The sequence below is a fragment of the Stenella coeruleoalba genome (genome assembly GCF_951394435.1).
Source record: "Stenella coeruleoalba genome assembly, chromosome: 2".
Taxonomy (NCBI): Eukaryota; Metazoa; Chordata; class Mammalia; order Artiodactyla; family Delphinidae; genus Stenella; species Stenella coeruleoalba.
In genome coordinates this window covers 44696179-44714019 of record NC_137147.1, presented here as the reverse complement: position 1 = coordinate 44714019, position 17841 = coordinate 44696179, and the positions used below count along the sequence as shown (strand labels likewise).

At 35.3% G+C, this 17841-nt stretch overlaps 1 protein-coding gene across 6 annotated transcripts in view; it reads left to right on the top strand.

Moving 5' to 3' along the window:
• Window positions 1-17841, top strand: part of KTN1 (kinectin 1) — a 119900-nt gene that overhangs the window by 66501 nt on the left and 35558 nt on the right. For all 6 annotated transcript variants that reach the window (XM_079911892.1, XM_079911895.1, XM_079911894.1 and 3 more), the window contains 15 exons: window positions 98-204; window positions 1021-1153; window positions 2566-2653; window positions 4052-4218; window positions 4635-4703; window positions 6114-6151; window positions 6827-6917; window positions 7299-7367; window positions 8086-8123; window positions 8267-8348; window positions 9174-9242; window positions 15677-15711; window positions 16130-16220; window positions 16884-16952; window positions 17572-17609. In XM_079911892.1, the coding sequence (XP_079768018.1) occupies window positions 98-204; window positions 1021-1153; window positions 2566-2653; window positions 4052-4218; window positions 4635-4703; window positions 6114-6151; window positions 6827-6917; window positions 7299-7367; window positions 8086-8123; window positions 8267-8348; window positions 9174-9242; window positions 15677-15711; window positions 16130-16220; window positions 16884-16952; window positions 17572-17609 (1184 nt within the window). The remainder of the gene's footprint in view (window positions 1-97; window positions 205-1020; window positions 1154-2565; window positions 2654-4051; window positions 4219-4634; window positions 4704-6113; window positions 6152-6826; window positions 6918-7298; window positions 7368-8085; window positions 8124-8266; window positions 8349-9173; window positions 9243-15676; window positions 15712-16129; window positions 16221-16883; window positions 16953-17571; window positions 17610-17841) is intronic.

The following is a 17841-nucleotide window of genomic DNA, read 5'->3' as shown; positions in this document are numbered from 1 at the left end:
TATTGATGCTTTTTACATTCTCATCATAATAAATTTTCTTCGAAGTTAGCTTTGGCAATCATTGTTTTCTAAATCTATGTGTGTAAAATTATTTTAGTTCCAGCAAGTTCGTGAGCAGATGGAGGCAGAGATAGCTCATTTGAAGCAGGAAAATGGCATACTGAGAGATGCTGTCAGCAATACTACCAACCAGCTAGAAAGCAAGTATGTTTGCAAATGCTTTACTTTTAATAGAATGGCAGAGTATTTTCATTGAATGATAGAGTATTTTCTTCAGTCACCAAAATGGTGTTTGATAATAATTGGTTAGACTTTTGTTTTTTACACTTGTTTCTAAAATGAATTTTCTAAAACTATCCTCTTGCTTTTGAAGAACCTCTTCAGCTAAACTGTATGATGAACACTAGTGCCACCAGTGGAACAGTTTATAAATTTATGAGGCTGAATTTACAAGTTTTAAACCTTCTATTCCATTTAACAGTAGTTCTCAAACTTCATTATTCTGAAGAACATCTGGCATGTTAGCTAAAAATCATATTCTTGAGTCTTACCCTTATAAGATTATGATTTATTGGCTCTGAGATGTGGAATCCTGGAATCTGCATGTTAAGACACATTCCTTGTGATAGTGATTTAGTTGGCTGTGGGCTGTACTTTGACAAACAGTCCAAGAGAAGACTAGTAGCATGCTTACGTAGAATAAATATTCTGACTGGTTGATTTTAATAGATTTTCAGAACACTGATTTGAGGGTGACACTGTTGATTCGTGCTCATGGTGTGTGGTCATCTGTTTTTCTTGATTATTTTATAGTAATTTTAGTATTTGTGTTATTGTCCTCAGAATGATTCAGATTACACTCAACCAAACTTCATTATTAGTAGTCACTTATAGCATTCATTTTCATTTAGCTATAAGTGGAATTACTAACTCAGCATAACTCATATAAAATATATTTTGTTTACTCTTCATATGTGTTTTGTAGTAATGGAAGGTTCCTAATCCAGTTACTGTTTTCAGGCAGTCTGCTGAACTAAATAAACTGCGCCAGGATTATGCTAGGTTGGTGAATGAGCTGACTGAGAAAACAGGAAAGCTGCAGCAAGAGGAAGTCCAAAAGAAGAATGCTGAGCAGGCAGTTACTCAGTTGAAGGTGATATATTCCTACCTTTATCATTTCATCAATAATGTAGGTATTCAATTCAATGACATTAAAGTGTATATAGCTTTGAGAAGTGTAGTTTGAGGCTTAATGGGACTTCTGTAGTCTTAGTGCTCTGCCTATATAGAAACGTGTACACTAATGAAAAAATTGAATATAGGCTTGAGTTTGCAGTTAAAGACTTTTTGAAGATATGAAAATTGAAATTAGCTGATTGACAGGCATACACAGTAGAATTTCGTCTTATATATATGGAGGTTAGGGTGTATATGTGTAAGGCAAAAATCAAATTTTTGATAGGTAGTTAAAATCACCTTCAACATCGCTTATACATAACTTGGATTTCTCAGTAAGTTTAGTAGAGCCTGTTTTTATTCCGGCATTGGAATAGATGATTTTCCTTTCCTTTAGCACGAGACGAAGTAGTGCTCCAGTTGCTTTCACTTGAGCCATAGTGGGAAAAAAATCACACATTGTTTCTTTAGAAACCAGAATGGCACTTGCTGTCATGAGATGCTTACACTAGGAAGACACGCATGGGGTTGCTCAGGCTGACTGAGAGAGAGGAGTGGACTCATTTCTCTGGCACTTTTTAGCCTGTGTACATTGAGTAGAGTGATGAGTAGAATTGTCTGTTCCTCCTTTTACTGGGGAGAGGATTTATTGAACGTATAGTTCAATTTCTGTAAGTAAATGTATCTGACAGACTCCTACCTAGGTCATTGATACAATCAATATAGCTTAATACCAGTTCTAGAGTAGTAGGGGTTAAAAGGGCTTTGAGAATAATTGAATGCAGAAAATAGCATAATTTTTGTTTTCTTGAAGTTTTCATGGGTCCCTGTGGGAGAGTGATATAGTTGTCCTTCCTTTCAGTAAATATTTGTCTTGCTGGTGTGTTTGCTGGTAGCATTTATAAATATGGAAGTTTGTGCTCTATGGATATGGATAAGTAGATAAATGACATTAAATATTATAGTCATAATTGAAGTGTTGTGCTATACCTAAAAATAAGAATTTTAGGTGCCCACTGAAATTTAGCAATAAAGATACTATCCTTTTGAAAGCCTGTCAGCTGAAGGAAGATCAGTGGAAAGCTGATCAGAGCAAAGTGGATCAGGTATATCCATAGTAGTAGCTATATTGATGCACCAGCACAGATATTGAGTTTCTGAAATAATCTCCAATCTGTAAATCCTGTGTATTGGAGGGTAGAATTGCAGTGGCTGAAAATATCTGTGCATATTATCAGGCTGAGCACATCTGCCTATCTTATTAAAATGTAGGAGACTAGTGATTAGTTGTCGGAATAAGCAGTTTTATGTCACAACAGTAAAGATAGAGGATGCTTTTTTTCCGTTAAATTGGAATCCTGTATTTGTGCTGACTTATCCTTTCTCCAGGTTCAACTGCAAGAAGCTGAGAGAAGGTGGGAAGAAGTCCAGAGCTATATCAGGAAGAGAACAGCAGAGCATGAAGCAGCTCAGCAAGGTAAGGGGAAGTGGTATTCATTTAAATTTAGTATGTAATTCTGGGTAAAACTTCCTCCCCTCTCCATATGTGAAGACAGTGTAAATTGGCATTTTGGTTATAGGTCAATAAAAATAGCTTTTACACTTTCATAGTACTTTTATTTCTTTAACATTTCTTAGGGTTTTAAAAATAAGCTCTCTAGTTTTGTCTGAGGCATTAAGTTATAGTCAATAAATAGGGTAATGGGAACCTGTGCATGTTCCCTTTCTGTAGTTATTCCCTCTGGTTCCTTGATCAGTTCTTCATTTTTTTTTTTTCTAAGAAGGACTCATTCCTATATTGTGAAGAGAAAAACAGCAAGAGCATTACCATTCCAAGTAGTTGACTTAATTTTTTTTGGCTGCGTTGGGTCTTCGTTGCTGCACACAGGCTTTCTCTAGTTGCAGCAAGCGGGGCTACTCTTTTTTTTTTTTTTTTTCGGGGCTACTCTTCATTGCGGTGTGCGAGCTTCTCATTGTGGTGGCTTCTCTTGTTGTGGAACACGGGCTCTAGGCGTGCGGGCTTCAGTAGTCGCAGCATGCGGGCTCAGTAGTTGTGGTTCATGGGCCCTAGAGTGCACAGGCTTCAGTAGTTGCAGCGTGCGGGCTCTAGGGCGCGCGGGCTTCGGTAGCTGTGGTGCGTGGGCTCAATAGTTGTGGCATACGGGCTTAGTTGCCCCACGGCATGTGGGATCTTCCCAGACCAGGGATCGAACCCGTGTCCCCGGCGATTCTTAACCACTGCACCACCAGGGAAGTCCCCAAGTAGTTGACTTAAAACTGCCTACTTAAATGCTAACTTTCACTGTTTACTCTTAATTCGATGAATTCATTTAGGAAATAATGGAGCTTGTATTAGTGTGTTTTATCTATGTTTCCACTACTCCCCTTCCTCCCATGAAAATGGTGGAGAGCTAGTAAAATATAGTTCCAAACACAAGGCTAGATCATATAGAGTTTTGGCTCTTTAGACCTTTGGTTTCCTCTGATTTTTTTCACTAAATAACTTACTAAAGCATCTTTGGGGAAATAAAGAATGCTTGCGAGAAATGATATAAGAGTTTTAAACATCCATGTACCATTCATTTAACACATTTATTGATTATGTATTTTGTGCCAAGCCTTGGGTACAGCTCTGGGTATAGGGAAAAGGCAATCTCTGATCTCAAAAAGCTCACTCTCTGGGAGAGGAAGTGAATTAGTACAGTGTGGCAGGTGCTGTGAAAAAGGTAAGCATAGACTGCTCAAGGGAGCCATATGCAGGAAGCAGAGGAGAGATTCAAGGAGAGCATTCTAGAGGAGGCAGTGCCTACACTAACGACGAGTAGCAGTAACCAGGCCAAGGAAGAGACCTTTATAAAATGCAATGTTTTGTTAGATTTACAGAGTAAATTTGTGGCCAAAGAAAATGAAGTACAGAGTCTGCATAGTAAGCTTACAGATACCTTGGTATCAAAACAACAGTTGGAGCAAAGGCTAATGCAGTTAATGGAATCGGAGCAAAAAAGGGTGAACAAAGAAGAGTCTCTACAAATGCAAGTTCAGGTATCTAATTTTCCCTCTTTAAAAAAAATAAAGACGGGCAGTGGTTGGATGTGTCTTGTGTAGAAGAGAGAGGGTAGCCTATCTTATCCTAATTCTGGAGTGCGGATGAATAATTCTAATTTAATCTTCAAGCAGTTGTCACAATATGATCTGAATATGTGCTCAAAGATGCCTTTACCCACAGTCTTATGCTTTTTTGCATTAGATTAGGAAGAGTACAATGTATTCTTAATTTCTGCTTTGTAAATTAGCTCTCAGAATAGAATGCCTAATCATTGTTTAAAATGACGCCTTTTGGAATCTAAGAGTGCCTTTTTAAAGGTAAACAGATGTACCTGTAACTCATTTTGTTCATATACATTGGTATATTTAACAGAACACTTTTCCCTCTCCTTTTTGGTTGCTCTTTATGAAAGGATATTTTGGAGCAGAATGAGGCTTTAAAAGCTCAAATTCAACAATTCCATTCCCAGATAGCAGCCCAGGTAATGGTGCTTTCTTATTGCTTGTCATTACTAATGGCTTCCTAGCTGTGTAAATAATCTGAGTGCCTGTTGAGTGCTGCGTACTGGATTAGTAGTTGGGTGACTAGTCAATGAATCAACTGGATGATCCTAAGTGCTAAGCACTCTGATAATTACGTATAGTGCTGTAAGAAAACACTACGGAAGAAATCCAAATCTAATGGGAAGGTGGGTTAGAGAGTTTTTAACTTTAGGAGGAAAAAAATGTTGATTACCATCCTGTCAGAAAACAGGTGTCAAGAATCATAGTTTATGTTTTAGAAGTATTCACTAAATATTGACTAGCCATAAGGGAAAACTTTGTATACCCTCAGGTGTTAGCAGTATGTTAACCATAGCTCTCAGGTTATATATGCCAAAGAATCATTTTTAAATTTATAATTCAGTATAGTTTGAGTGTGAAACCTTCCAGAGTTTTCTAGGTGGTATTGTAAAACCTGTTAATCTTTGGCATCATTCTTATGTAACATGATAAATAGGTAGATAGATAGATATAGATACATAGCCTTTAGAATATAAATAATATAACATTAAGAAGAGAAGAAACTTGCAAGTACTTAGCTTGTTTCCATAATATGCATACTGTGAATTTCAGTTTCAGTTCTTCAACTTTAAACTTCTAAAAGTTGTTTGTAGGAAAAGTAATAGCTTAGAATAGAAGTCATTTTCTGTGCAAAAAGTGGTTTTAACATTAAAAAGTTGTTTGTAACGTTCAGGCAAGTTGAAAATCCCAAAACTTTGAGGTTGCAACCATTTTTTTCTTTTCTAATTGTTCTCTTTGTAGAAACTATAGTCTAAAATTAATTGGGAAAGAATTATATAATATAGGAAAGGGTGTGTGTATATGGATGTATGTGTGTATGTAAATTATTAACTCAAATTGGATTGAGATCTTAAGTTATAGAAAATTTATCAGAAACTTAATATTTAGAGAATGCTATAAGTACCTTTTGAAAAGTAAAGATAAACACGAGCATTACCAAACGACTTGTTATCTTAATCTTGAATGGTATCATTTCATTATTAGAAATTGTTACTAAGGAAAAGAAGCACATGAATGAAAAATAGCCTTTGCTGCTGTTTTTCCTATTTATGTGTTGCTTGGCAGTTACATAGTTTTCAGACCTGTCAACTTACTTTATTAAAAATGTCTTATGATGTGTATAATTCCCTAATACTGGCTGTTATTGATCAAATTTACTTTCAGAATATTAGCTGTTATTTAGTGAACATTCATCATGAGCCAGATACTTCCTTAACTTTATATACATTTATTTCTTTTAATTTTTAAAGCTTTATTGTGATGATTATTGTACAACTTTAAAACTTTCTCTTAAGGGCGTTTATGTTGACACTGTTTCTCTTTCTTAGACATCCGCTTCAGCTCTAGCAGAAGAGTTACATAAAGTGTAAGCCTGCCTTTCTATATTTCTCTTAAAATTGCTTGGTCACCACTAACTGATAGCTGTTAGATTCTACACTTATGATTGACTTTACGTTCTAACTTGTTCAAAAAATACTCTCAACTAGATTTGGAGCAGCTTTTGCTCTTCTACCCCTAAGCATTATGTATTCTATGTTTTTATGTCTTTGTCATAAAAAGAGTTGGGGAAGCTTTTTTCCCTTTGGGCTTTAGCAGTTATGTGGAAGAGATTATTGTGATTTGAGATTAGTGGAAGTTAGTTTTTGTGTCTAATAAGTAGTTGTAGCTACTCTGTATCTAACTATATGGTGGTATGTCCAAAATGAAGTTCTTTTTTTTGGTGTGTATTGTATAATTTGCATAGACATGGATCACTTAAATTCAGAAGACCTGGAATCTTTTTTTCAGATTGCCAGGCTTGTGAGCTTAAATTACTTAACTTCTTTGACCTCAAGTTTTAAAATAGGGGTATGTATTTTAGGGAGTTGTAGTAATGCCTGTGACAGTTACTACTAAACTGATATGGTCTGTAGAAATGGAAGGTATGGTTATGTGAAAAACTACTTAAGTAAGGATGACCGTATTTGAGGCTTCTAATCCTTTGATTTGTGACTTGACTTCTAAATGTTTATTGAATGTACAAATCTATTTTCTGTTAAAGGATTGCAGAAAAGGATAAGCAGATAAAACAGACTGAAGATTCTTTAGCAAATGAACATGATCACTTAGCAAGTAAAGAGGAGGAACTTAAGGTACAGTAATTCTTATAAATGGCTACAGTATTTTATAGTCATTGAATTACCCTGATCTTGTAATTAGTATGAGTGTCTGTGAAGACTGGAAAATACTCTAGATAGAATTCATTTGAAAAGTGTCTTACCTCTTTTCTAAACTACAAAATCCTCTTTAGCCCTCTAAGAGAAGTTCAAAGGCCTTTTCTCACATGATATTTATTATTCATAATAATTTGGGAAATATGTTAAATAACAGAAGTTGATGGTTTTCTTTCTGACTTAAGAAATTGTAATTTGAGACCTTTGCTTTGAGACCTTTGCTTAGGTAGAAGAGATACATTACAAAACTTCAAATTTAATATTAAATACTTTTAATACTATTTTTCCTTCTTGTTCTAGGATATACAGAATATGAATTTCTTATTAAAAGCTGAAGTGCAAAAATTACAGGCCCTGGCAAATGAACAGGTAGATCTTTATTGCTTTTAAGCATGTACCTTAGAATTACAGTTTGTTGACACTTATTTTCATTGGTATTGCAAACCTTAGTTTTACTTATGTAGATAGTAAACATAATGGTTACTTGTGTTTGGCTGCATGGTGTGTTGTTAAAACCCTCTTCTGTTTTTTTTTTTTTTTTTTTCTGGTACGCGGGCCTCTTACTGTTGTGGCCTCTCCCCTTGCGGAGCACAGGCTCAGCGGCCATGGCTCATGGGCCCAGCCGCTCCGCGGCATGTGGGATCTTCCCGGACCGGGGCACGAACCTGTGTCCCCTGCATTGGCAGGTGGACTCTCAACCACTGCGCCACCAGGGAAGCCCCAAACCCTCTTCTGTTTGACCATGACTCTCACAACTCACCTAAATGTTACTATATTCATGTTGAAATTAATGTTTGATCCAAGAAATTGATCACTTTATCAGAGAACTCAGTTATAACACTTATGATGTGCTGACTTGTTTTAGCCTTCTGCCATTTAATCAGAAAAGGATATACCTTAAACTAGGATAAAAGTTGAACAGTAAGAAGTACAAAATACTGGACAGCGAAAAATATTACTGTAATGTATGCTGTTGATTTAACTATTTACTCTAAATATATGAAAATATAACTTTAATATGTAAAAATAAGTAAAAGAATAGGTTTGAGTACTTCCTGAGAAATGATACAATTCTCATTTCTAACAGGCTGCTGCTGCACATGAACTGGAGAAGATGCAAAAAAGGTGATTAAAGTATTGCTGTACATGGGCCATTCATACATTTATATTCCAGTGTAATTACAGAAGACATTGCTGCTTATAGCTGATAGTTGTGCACATAATTTATGTAAGCTTTCTGTATATATGAAGTATTTTTTTTCTCATAGTATTCACGTTAAGGATGATAAAATAAGACTGCTTGAAGAGCAGCTACAATGTGAAATTTCAAACAAAATGGAAGAATTTAAGGTGTGTAATTAAACTTGTCAACTCAGCTTTCTTTGAACAAACTTGTGTAATTTTCAGTTGAAGTGAATGTAGAAATACTACTTTTTTATATGTGATCACTCTGAAACAGTGTTTCTATAGTTTATTTGGGGACTTCTACGAACAATTTTATCATAGACTTTTTGCTTTGATTATTTTGACTTACCTGTTTTTATAGTAGACTTTTGATACTTGTTTTGCCCCAACCTTTTCTTTACAGTTTTCATTTGGTAGTTTGAGATGGTTTTATTTGCCTCCATTGTTGGTGTAGTGCTAGTTTCTGGTCATGGCCAAACAGCTTGAGGATTATTGTAAAGCATTCTGATTGCCAGGGTACAATCTCTGCATGCAGTAAGATTTGCTTTTTTTTTTTTTAATTTTAATTTTTTTTTTTTTTTGCTTAATAGGAATCCTGTAAGTAGTCACTTACGAAAGCAGGGTTTCCCAGAATTCATTGGCACAAACGATTAAACTCTTTGAAATACACGTGTAAGGGTTCTAAGCACAGTGTTAACAGTGTTTGGGATAAATCACATGACTGAATTGGGGGGCTCAGTAGAAACAACTTTTTATAGATCATTGTATATGTACATTATACTATTACTGTATTCCTGTTCTCTGGAAATAATGTTCATTGAAACTGAAAAATGGAGCCTCATGAGATTTGCATTCTTAGGTCAGTATATAATTCACCTGTCACTTTATAAGTACTTAACAGTAATATGGCTTTGATTTTTAAAAAAAATCCAGATGGTTGCTTTGTTACCTTTTCTTAATAAAACAGTAAATTGAGATTCTTTCTTTTAGATTCTAAATGACCAAAAGAAAGCATTACAATTAGAAGTTCAGAAGCTACAGACTCTTGTTTCTGAACAGGTAAGGCTTTTCATGAATTATAAGTTAGAAATATCCGATAGATAACAAGGTCTGATTCTTCTTAAGTAGTAATCAACTCGTTCATTTTTAGAAATTTTGTTTAAGTGTAGATATGTCTTTTAATTGCATTTCTAGTCATCTTGTGCTAATCAAGTCTCTAAATTAAGGAAAATTTAATTTCTCTTCCTGAGAAGAAGCTAATGCTGTTTATAGCATTTTCCAAAAAAAAAAAAGTTTAATAGGATGCATAAAAATAATTTCTTTAAGTCATTTTGATGCATTTGGCTCTCAGGATAATAGTCAGACTTTTGGAGCCTCACTTTTTTCTGTAAAGCAGTGTGGATTCTTAAAAAGAGAATGGGTTTGAAACCTACTACCAGCACTTAAAAGCAGTGATGTTGATCAAATTGCTTAACCTTTCTAAGACCTCTCATTCCAGTCTCCTACATTGGGATTTTATTTACATTATAAGCTTGTTAGATTTAAATTGGGGAGTTTATGTATAGTTGAGTAGCCTAGTGCTTTGCATATAGCAGACATCTTAAGCCTTAATTCCTTTCCTTTAGAATATTTTTTTCCAACTCATCTCCACCCTCTATTGCGATCATACTTCTTTCTGTATTTATAGCAAGCCATCAAAACTGTAGCAGCCTGAATAAGCATGGCTCCATAAACTCGAGCCCCAGGTGATGTCTGTTCTGTGGCTGTTCCTAAGAGTTGCCTTCATACTCTTCTAAATAATTCTTCGAATTCCAGTTTTTAAAAATATTCTAGAAACACTTCATATTATATGACACATTAAAATGAAGGCATGTTTCTCTACTACTGTTAAATTTTGACACATTTTATTAGAAGCTGAAGTGTAAGTTATTGCAAATGATATAGCACTTCCTTTAGCAGATGCATGCTTTCTTTTTTATTTTAAAATCCACATCTGTGCAGGTATTGAATTGGTGTAAGTAGCTGTGCCAAATGTTGTGGAAGTATTTTAGAAGTATTTTGTGAACATCTGTTTACTTGTCAAGAATTAATCCATTATTTGTTTTCCTCCCCCACAAATATGGTATTTAAGTGCTTTGCATAAACTTTGTATATGCTTTACCCGTTCAAACTAAAGGTAATAGAGGAGAAAATGCTGAACAAATGATGTTTAGTGTGTGGACATGACTTCATGCCAGTGTAATGCTCAAATGATATTTAAGTTTTATTCTTAAATCTTATTCCTATTTCCTTTTGTTGTTATACAGCTTTTAACAGATAAGATATTTCATCAACTGTAAGAACTTTTTTCTCCTCAGTTTATTATCTCTGAAGTCTGGATGTATCTTAGTCTCCGGTTACAGTTTAATTGGAGGCATCTTTAATTTTTAGTGTTATGTAAACATTTTACCAGTTGTGAGATGCAACATTGGTGACTTGGATTAGATAAAATATGATAGATATTTTTTGGCTGTGTTAATTCTTACCCAGAAAAGCAGAATGTAGTCCTTTTTTTGAGTTGGTTGTCAGAGATTCTGGAACACCTATTTCAATATATAAAGTTTTAAACTTTCTAAAATTCACTTCATGGGAGGTAAAATAAATGCCTAGAAATTTCTGAATCTACGCTAGAATTGCAGTATTAAAGGTGATGGTAATTCTTAGTTTTAAACAGAGTACCTGGATCTTTTCTTTTCACTTCTATTGTATACTAAAAATGATATTCTTCATCATTAGACAAGAGTAAAACCATTAGCCTTAATTTTTTTTTTTTCCCCTTAAGGTAACATGATAGCCTAAGAATTACCTAGTTTTCTCTAGTTTCTTTATTTTGGGGGGGGGTGTTGAATTGTATTTTATTAAAAAAAATTTTTTTTATTGAAGTATAGTTGATTTACAGTTGTGTTTCTGGTGTAAAGTGATTTATATATATATATATTCTTTCTCATATTCTTTTCCATTATGGTGTATTACAGGATATTGAGTGTAATTCCCTGTGTTATACAACAGGATCTTGTTGTTTTAATTTCTTTCTTACTGAATCAGCCTTCTGTCTACTATAAAGCTTCTGTGTATTTTTAAATATTCTGTTAACATAACTTTTAGCGTGAGATGGATTCTTTTTTTATGAAGAATAGTTTTATGAAGAACAGTCCACAGAACATAATTTCATAGCCACATTTTAAAATTTATTTAAAAGAATTATTTGATAAGAGGAGAAACTCATCTTTTAAGATTTGCTCTTTGGTAATTCTTAGAATTTTTCCTCCTTGTTCCGAAAGCTTTTTTTTTTTTTTTTAAATAGTCTAGAAAGCATATGACTGTGATGTTATGTTTTTGGTTGTCATTGTGACTTCTCTCTCTGATCTTAGCAGACCAGAGAACCAGCTCTTTGGTTTTTCCTCTGGTCTTTTTTTTTTTTTTTTTTGTGGTACGCGGGCATCTCACTGTTGTGGCCTCTCCTGCTGTGGAGCACAGGCTTCGGACCCGCAGGCTCAGCGGCCATGGCTCACGGGCCCAGCTGCTCCGCGGCATGTGGGACCCTCCTGGACCAGGGCACAAACCGCGCTGCATCGGCAGGCAGACTCTCAACCACTGCGCCACCAGGGAAGCCCTCCTCTGGTCATTTTTATTGCCACTGCTAGTGAAGGAAGAGATAAAGATTAGCATAATTTGAATTTCTTTCATTTCCACCTTTCTTTAACCCCTTCCTACCCAGCAGTCAGAATTCCAAGTGACAGTTGAGAGATGAACAGTTTAGTTATGTAAAAAAAATTCTGTCTCTTTGCTCCATGGATTTTTATCCTGGAGGAAAAAATTGAGCTTATTGAAGCACAAACCAATAATGGTGCCAAGTTTTTGTTGTTTCTTTAGGTGTAGGAAGCAGAAAGACAGCAAATATCAGGTAAGGTAACCTGTTTATATACTAGAGAAGAGAAGACTCCATTTGGATGTAGGCCTATGGATAGATCAAAGAAATAAATCAGTTACTAAGATCTCATTTCTTCAGAATAAAATAATACTTTTTGTGGGGGAAGGTCCTGAGGTGTCTTATTTTTTTTTGAGCATCTTGACTTTTTAGCAAAGGAACAGCATGACTTTTTACTAGTAGTTTTTTAAGATTCAAAGATAAAGATTATTAAGCGAAAACTGTAGCAGTAGGAAGTTTTTTTCTTTTGCCCTGCAGCCTGGTTCTGTTTTATTGCAGAATAATTCATTGTTGTATGATGTAGTTTTGAAAGTCATCCACGGAGGAGAAAATTGGATTGGATTAGGTTAATAATGTATAAAGGTAAAATATTGGATAGATAACTAAGTTGGGTCGATTTCATGCAATTGAACATTCAGTGAGCAATTGACCAAGAGTACTTGTTAAACTGTAACCTTGTTAAAGGATATTGAGTCCATTAAATTTTTACTAATGGAGAGTATGCTAGGTACTATGCTGCAATGCTAAGGCTACAGAGATGAATGAGACTTGGTTCTTGCCCCAAGAATGTGGTTTAGTGTGGAATTAGGTGTACACGCAGAAAAAGTGTGATGAATAAAATTCTTTTTTTGAAAAAATTTTAAACTGTGTGTACAGGTTTAGAGGAAGAGATAATTCTATCTGAAGGAGAGTAAGAGGTGCCACAGAGAGGGGACAGCTAAACCTGATTTTGAAAAATAGCCAAGAATTTGCTGACAGCTATGGGGCAATCCAAACTGAGGGGATACAGTGTTAAAAGTCATGGTAGTGTGGCCAAATTGGCATATTCAGAGCATATTGGCATATTGTGGAAGTGCAAAGTATGAGGTATTAAGGGGAAGAGAAAGATTTGCTAGGGCCTAATCATGAAGGACTTTGTAGGCTGTGTAAGGACCATGAGCTTGATCTAGAATGTGGTATGCTACTGAAGGATGTTGAAAGAATGAATCAGCATTTTGTCTAGTATTTTAGTTGGATCATTCTGGTAACCATGAGGTGTTTGAATTTATGTGGTAGTGAAGTATGCAGTACTAAAGGTGTAATACAACTAAATGATCAAGCTGCATATAACTAGGACTTAATAGTGTTGTCTTTTTTAAAAAATTGAGATACAATTGACATGTTAATTTCAAGTGTGCAACATAATGATTCTATGTTTGTGTTACTGTGAAATGATCACAGTAAGTCTAGTTAATGTCTGTCACCATACATAGTCACCTACTTTGTATTGTTTTTATGTGGGACATGCATCAAAAATAAAGATGGACAGGACTTCCCTGGTGGTGCAGTGGTTAAGAATCCGCCTGCCAATGCAGGGGACACGGGTTCAAGCCCTGGTCCAGGAAGATCCCACGTGCCACGGACCAGCTAAGCCCGTGCACCACAACTACTGAGCCTGCACTCTAGAGCCCATGAGCCACAACTACTGAGCCCACGTGCCACAACTACTGAAGCCCATGCGCCTACAGCCCGTGCTCCACAACGAGAGAAGCCACTGCAGTGAGAAGCCTGCGCACCCAATGAAGAGTAGCCCCCACTTGCCACAATCAGAGAAAAAGCATGCGCACAGCAATGAAGACCTAACAAGGCCAAAATAAATAAAATAAAATAATACAATTAAAAAATTTATTAAAAAAAATGGATGAAAGCCATCTTGATGAAAGATTTATAAACTTACTGCATGATTTATTTTTCACAATTTATAAACATGATTTAATGTACTTTTGACAGCTCCTATGTCCTTTCTGATGGTAGGAAAGTTTTTTTTTTCCCATTCGGAAGTTCTGTACCTCTCACGGTATAGTCCTTATGAACTCTAGAGACAGGGAGAAGAATTAGGGTATTGTGATATTTAAGATGAGTAAAGCTGAGGATCTAACCTAAGACACTGAAGAAAAGGGGGTTAATTTTTAGAAATACGTTGAAAGTGGAATCTTATGACTTGGATTTGGTAATGGAAAAATTAATAGTATTTGTGAAAAATTGTTGTAATAAAATTGGAAAAAAAATTATGAAACCAACAAAATTAGGAGAAAGCAGGTAGGGAATGGTATGGGTAGAAGAGAATGTTGAAGGGAAAAAGACCCCAAACCTGTTTTGTCAGGTTGCTTAGCTGCCTGAAGACCTAGGAATGCTGAGGGGGAAACCTTGCTTCTGGACACATAGTAAATATAACACTGAGGACTTTGTAAAGTGTATGGGCGGGATGCTAGAAGGATGGGTGAATGGTTGGGATCAGCTCACATGTCATGTTTTAATGTAGCAAGGAGAATACGTTCTTGTGTTGCTTCTGCACTTCACAATCAGTTTTATTTTATTTTTTACTCTTATAAATTTATTTATTTAACTATTTTTGGCTGCATTGGGTCTTCGTTGCTGCGCGTGGGCTTTTGTTTAGTTGCAGTGAGTGGGGGCTACTCTTCTTTGCGGTGTGCAGGCTTCTCATTGCCGTGGCTTCTCTCATTGCAGAGCACAGGCTCTAGGTGTGTGGGCTTCAGTAGTTGTGGCACGCGGGCTCAGTAGTTGTGGCTCGCAGGTTTAGTTGCTCTGTGGCATGTGGGATCTTCTTGGACCAGGGATTGAACCAGTGTCCCCTGCATTAGCAGGTGGATTCTTAATCACTGCGCCACCAGGGAAGTACCTACAATCAATTTTAAAACATTCTGTATATTGGCTTAGGTGTTGGTTATGTGAAATCTACATGTTAAAAATTCATTGAATTGTACACAGGATTTGTGCACTTGCCTTATATGTTACTTTTTAAAAAAAAAAAAAGGAACAAAGCCTCCTTCTTGGCCTGCAAGGCCTTAGAGCCTTGGAATTTTAGATTTGAAGAATTAATGTAAAGGAGGAGCAAATTCTCTGCTTATCCTTAATATTTCTTTTATAGTAATTAAAAACTTAACAAGGGACTAGTTCATTTTTGCCAGCCCATTTTATACTTCATCTTTTTCTGTGTCTTGTGTGTAGCCTCGTCTTTTCTGTCCTGTGTTTTCTTTTCTTTTTTTATAAATTTATTTATTTTATTTTTTAAAATTTTTGCCTGCGTTGGGTCTTCATTGCTGCACACAGACTTTCTCTAGTTGTGGCAGCCGGGGGCTACTCTTTGTTGCGGTGTGCGGGCTTCTTATTGCGGTGGCTTCTCGTTGCAGAGCACGGGCTCTAGGCACGTGGGCTCAGTAGTTGTGGCACACGGCCACAGTTAGTTGCTCCACGGCATATGGGGTCTTCACGGACCAGGGCTCAACCCGTGTCCCCTGCATTGGCAGGCAGATTCTTAACCACTGCACCATCAGGGACGCCCCTGTCTTGTGTTTTCTGAATTCAGTAATTCTTTAACTATTAGCAGTCTTCAAACATGGATCATCTTCCTAAATTTTGGATCTAATTAATACTAATAGAATTCTATTTCTGAAGTAGTTTTACCTCATGCAGACTTGGTAAAATTAATCTTTTTTTTTTTTCTTTTTTGGTGATTTTATTTTAGCCTAATAAAGATGTTTTGGAACAAATGGAAAGATGGTAAGAGATTAAATTTTTTAAAAATATTTTAATGACTCATTTCTACCAAGTGTGAGATAGCAGAATTATTAACTATATTAACCTAAATTCTTAAAATTCTCTTTGTACTTCATAATGGAAGAGAGTGGTGTACTATTGATTGATTTGGAATTACATTAAGTTTGTGGGTGTCATGTGTGGCCATGATTTACTTGTTTAGGCTAGCATGTAAGCATGCATTACTTGAATACAGTTTAGTTTTTGGTAAAGAGGGACTACCCTTGGACCATGACCAAAGATCCTTAGAAACCTTTCTAGAATTGAAAGTTTATAAGGAAAAATGGGCATAGGAGTTGATCCATGTAAAATATTTATTTAGAAATCATATTGTTTTCTTTGAAAAATAGTTCATACATGTGTTTTAAATTTATAATTTCAGCATTCAAGAAAAAGATGAGAAGTTGAAGACTGTAGAAGAATTACTTGAAACTGGACTTATTCAGGTGGCCACTAAAGAGGAAGAACTGAATGTAAAGAATTTTGTATATTTGTTTTCCTTACGATTATTCAGTGAACATGAAGCGGTTTTACTGTAATGTGTAATATTTTTCCCATACCTTTTAGTTACCCACATTTTATGAATTTATATGATGTCCTTTTTCATTAAATTTAAGATTTTATTATAAATACAAAAATGTGTAGTTACCTATAGCATTCACTGCCTTAATGATGTAGATATTATTGTTATGGTTTGTAATAGATGCTCCCCCACCTCCACTCATGCCCGAATTATAACCAAACAACAACTAGTTACAAGAATAACTAGTGGACTTGATAAGTTCATGAAATAGTATTGGAGGCCATAGAATGGAGAGAATGCAGTTTTATTTTATGATTATCATTAGCCTTAACTAACTTAATTTGGATAGGATTGCTGGAAGAAATAAGGTAAAAGGTGTATTTGATTTTAGGGAGAGAAGTGACTTGACTGTGTGGTTTTCAGGTTGTGGAAACATAAGTAGAAATACTTGTGAGGATAATTGAATTAAAGTCCATTTGCAGAATTGTAGACATATAGAGCAACTGAGATTTCTGGGCCTTCAGAGAGGAAAAGAAGCAGCTAGAGAAAAATGAGAAGCTAGCTGTTTTTTCAGAAAATAAAAGTATGTTGTGCTTATGTGTCTTTGAAAAAGGCAATAAGAACAGAAAATTCATCTCTGACAAAAGAAGTTCAAGACTTAAAGGCCAAGCAAAATGATCAGGTAATATATTTAGTAGATCCTGCAACCATTCTCTTTTAAACGTTGTGCAAACCTGTTATCAAATATAGCAGCAAGCCTTTTTTTTGTTCCTCCCTTCTCCAACATGGAATTTGTCAATTATAGTTTTAATCTGTGAATGATTGGTGACTTGATTATCAGTAATAGAAGCTGCAATTTATTAAATGCTTACTTTATGCCAGGCACTGGATAGAGTATTCTAGGTAGGATGTCATTGCTTGTTACTATAGAGATAAAAGGTTTTGAGTATACATATATAAAGTAAGACTCTAAATAATAGTAAAAGAGGTTACCTGAAGTTAGGAAATTTCCTATTTTCTCCTTATCTGGTTAGAATCATTGAGTCAATAATTTTAATATTTATCTATTGGTTTTTCTTTTGACCTACACTTACCATAAGTAGCTTTAAAGCTGCTTACTTTCAAAGTGCTTTTCATTTTCATAATTATGACATTTAAAAAAATCTAGAAAGAATTACTTCCCAGGTTTACTTTTCCGGGGTTTTGGTGTAGTGGAAAATTTAAAGAACAACATACTTTTCTATTTATGACCCATTTATATTTTGAGCAAATTACCAAGTAGGATACCTTCCTATTTCTAGGTTTCCTTTGCATCTCTAGTTGAAGAACTTAAGAAAGTGTAAGTAATGACATTATTAAACTGGTCTTTTTCTTTTGGTCCAGTTTTATTAGTGCTCATAAATCTTGTTTTATTGTGCAATTAAGATGGCTAGGAGTTTTCATTGCTGGAATAAGGAGACTTAGCTGTGCTTTCCCAGTGCAGTTGTTAAAAAATCAGTTTCCATGATTGACTCCATTTATTAACTTGTGGCATCAAATTGTTAATTTTCTGTTTCTGCACTAGGAACTGT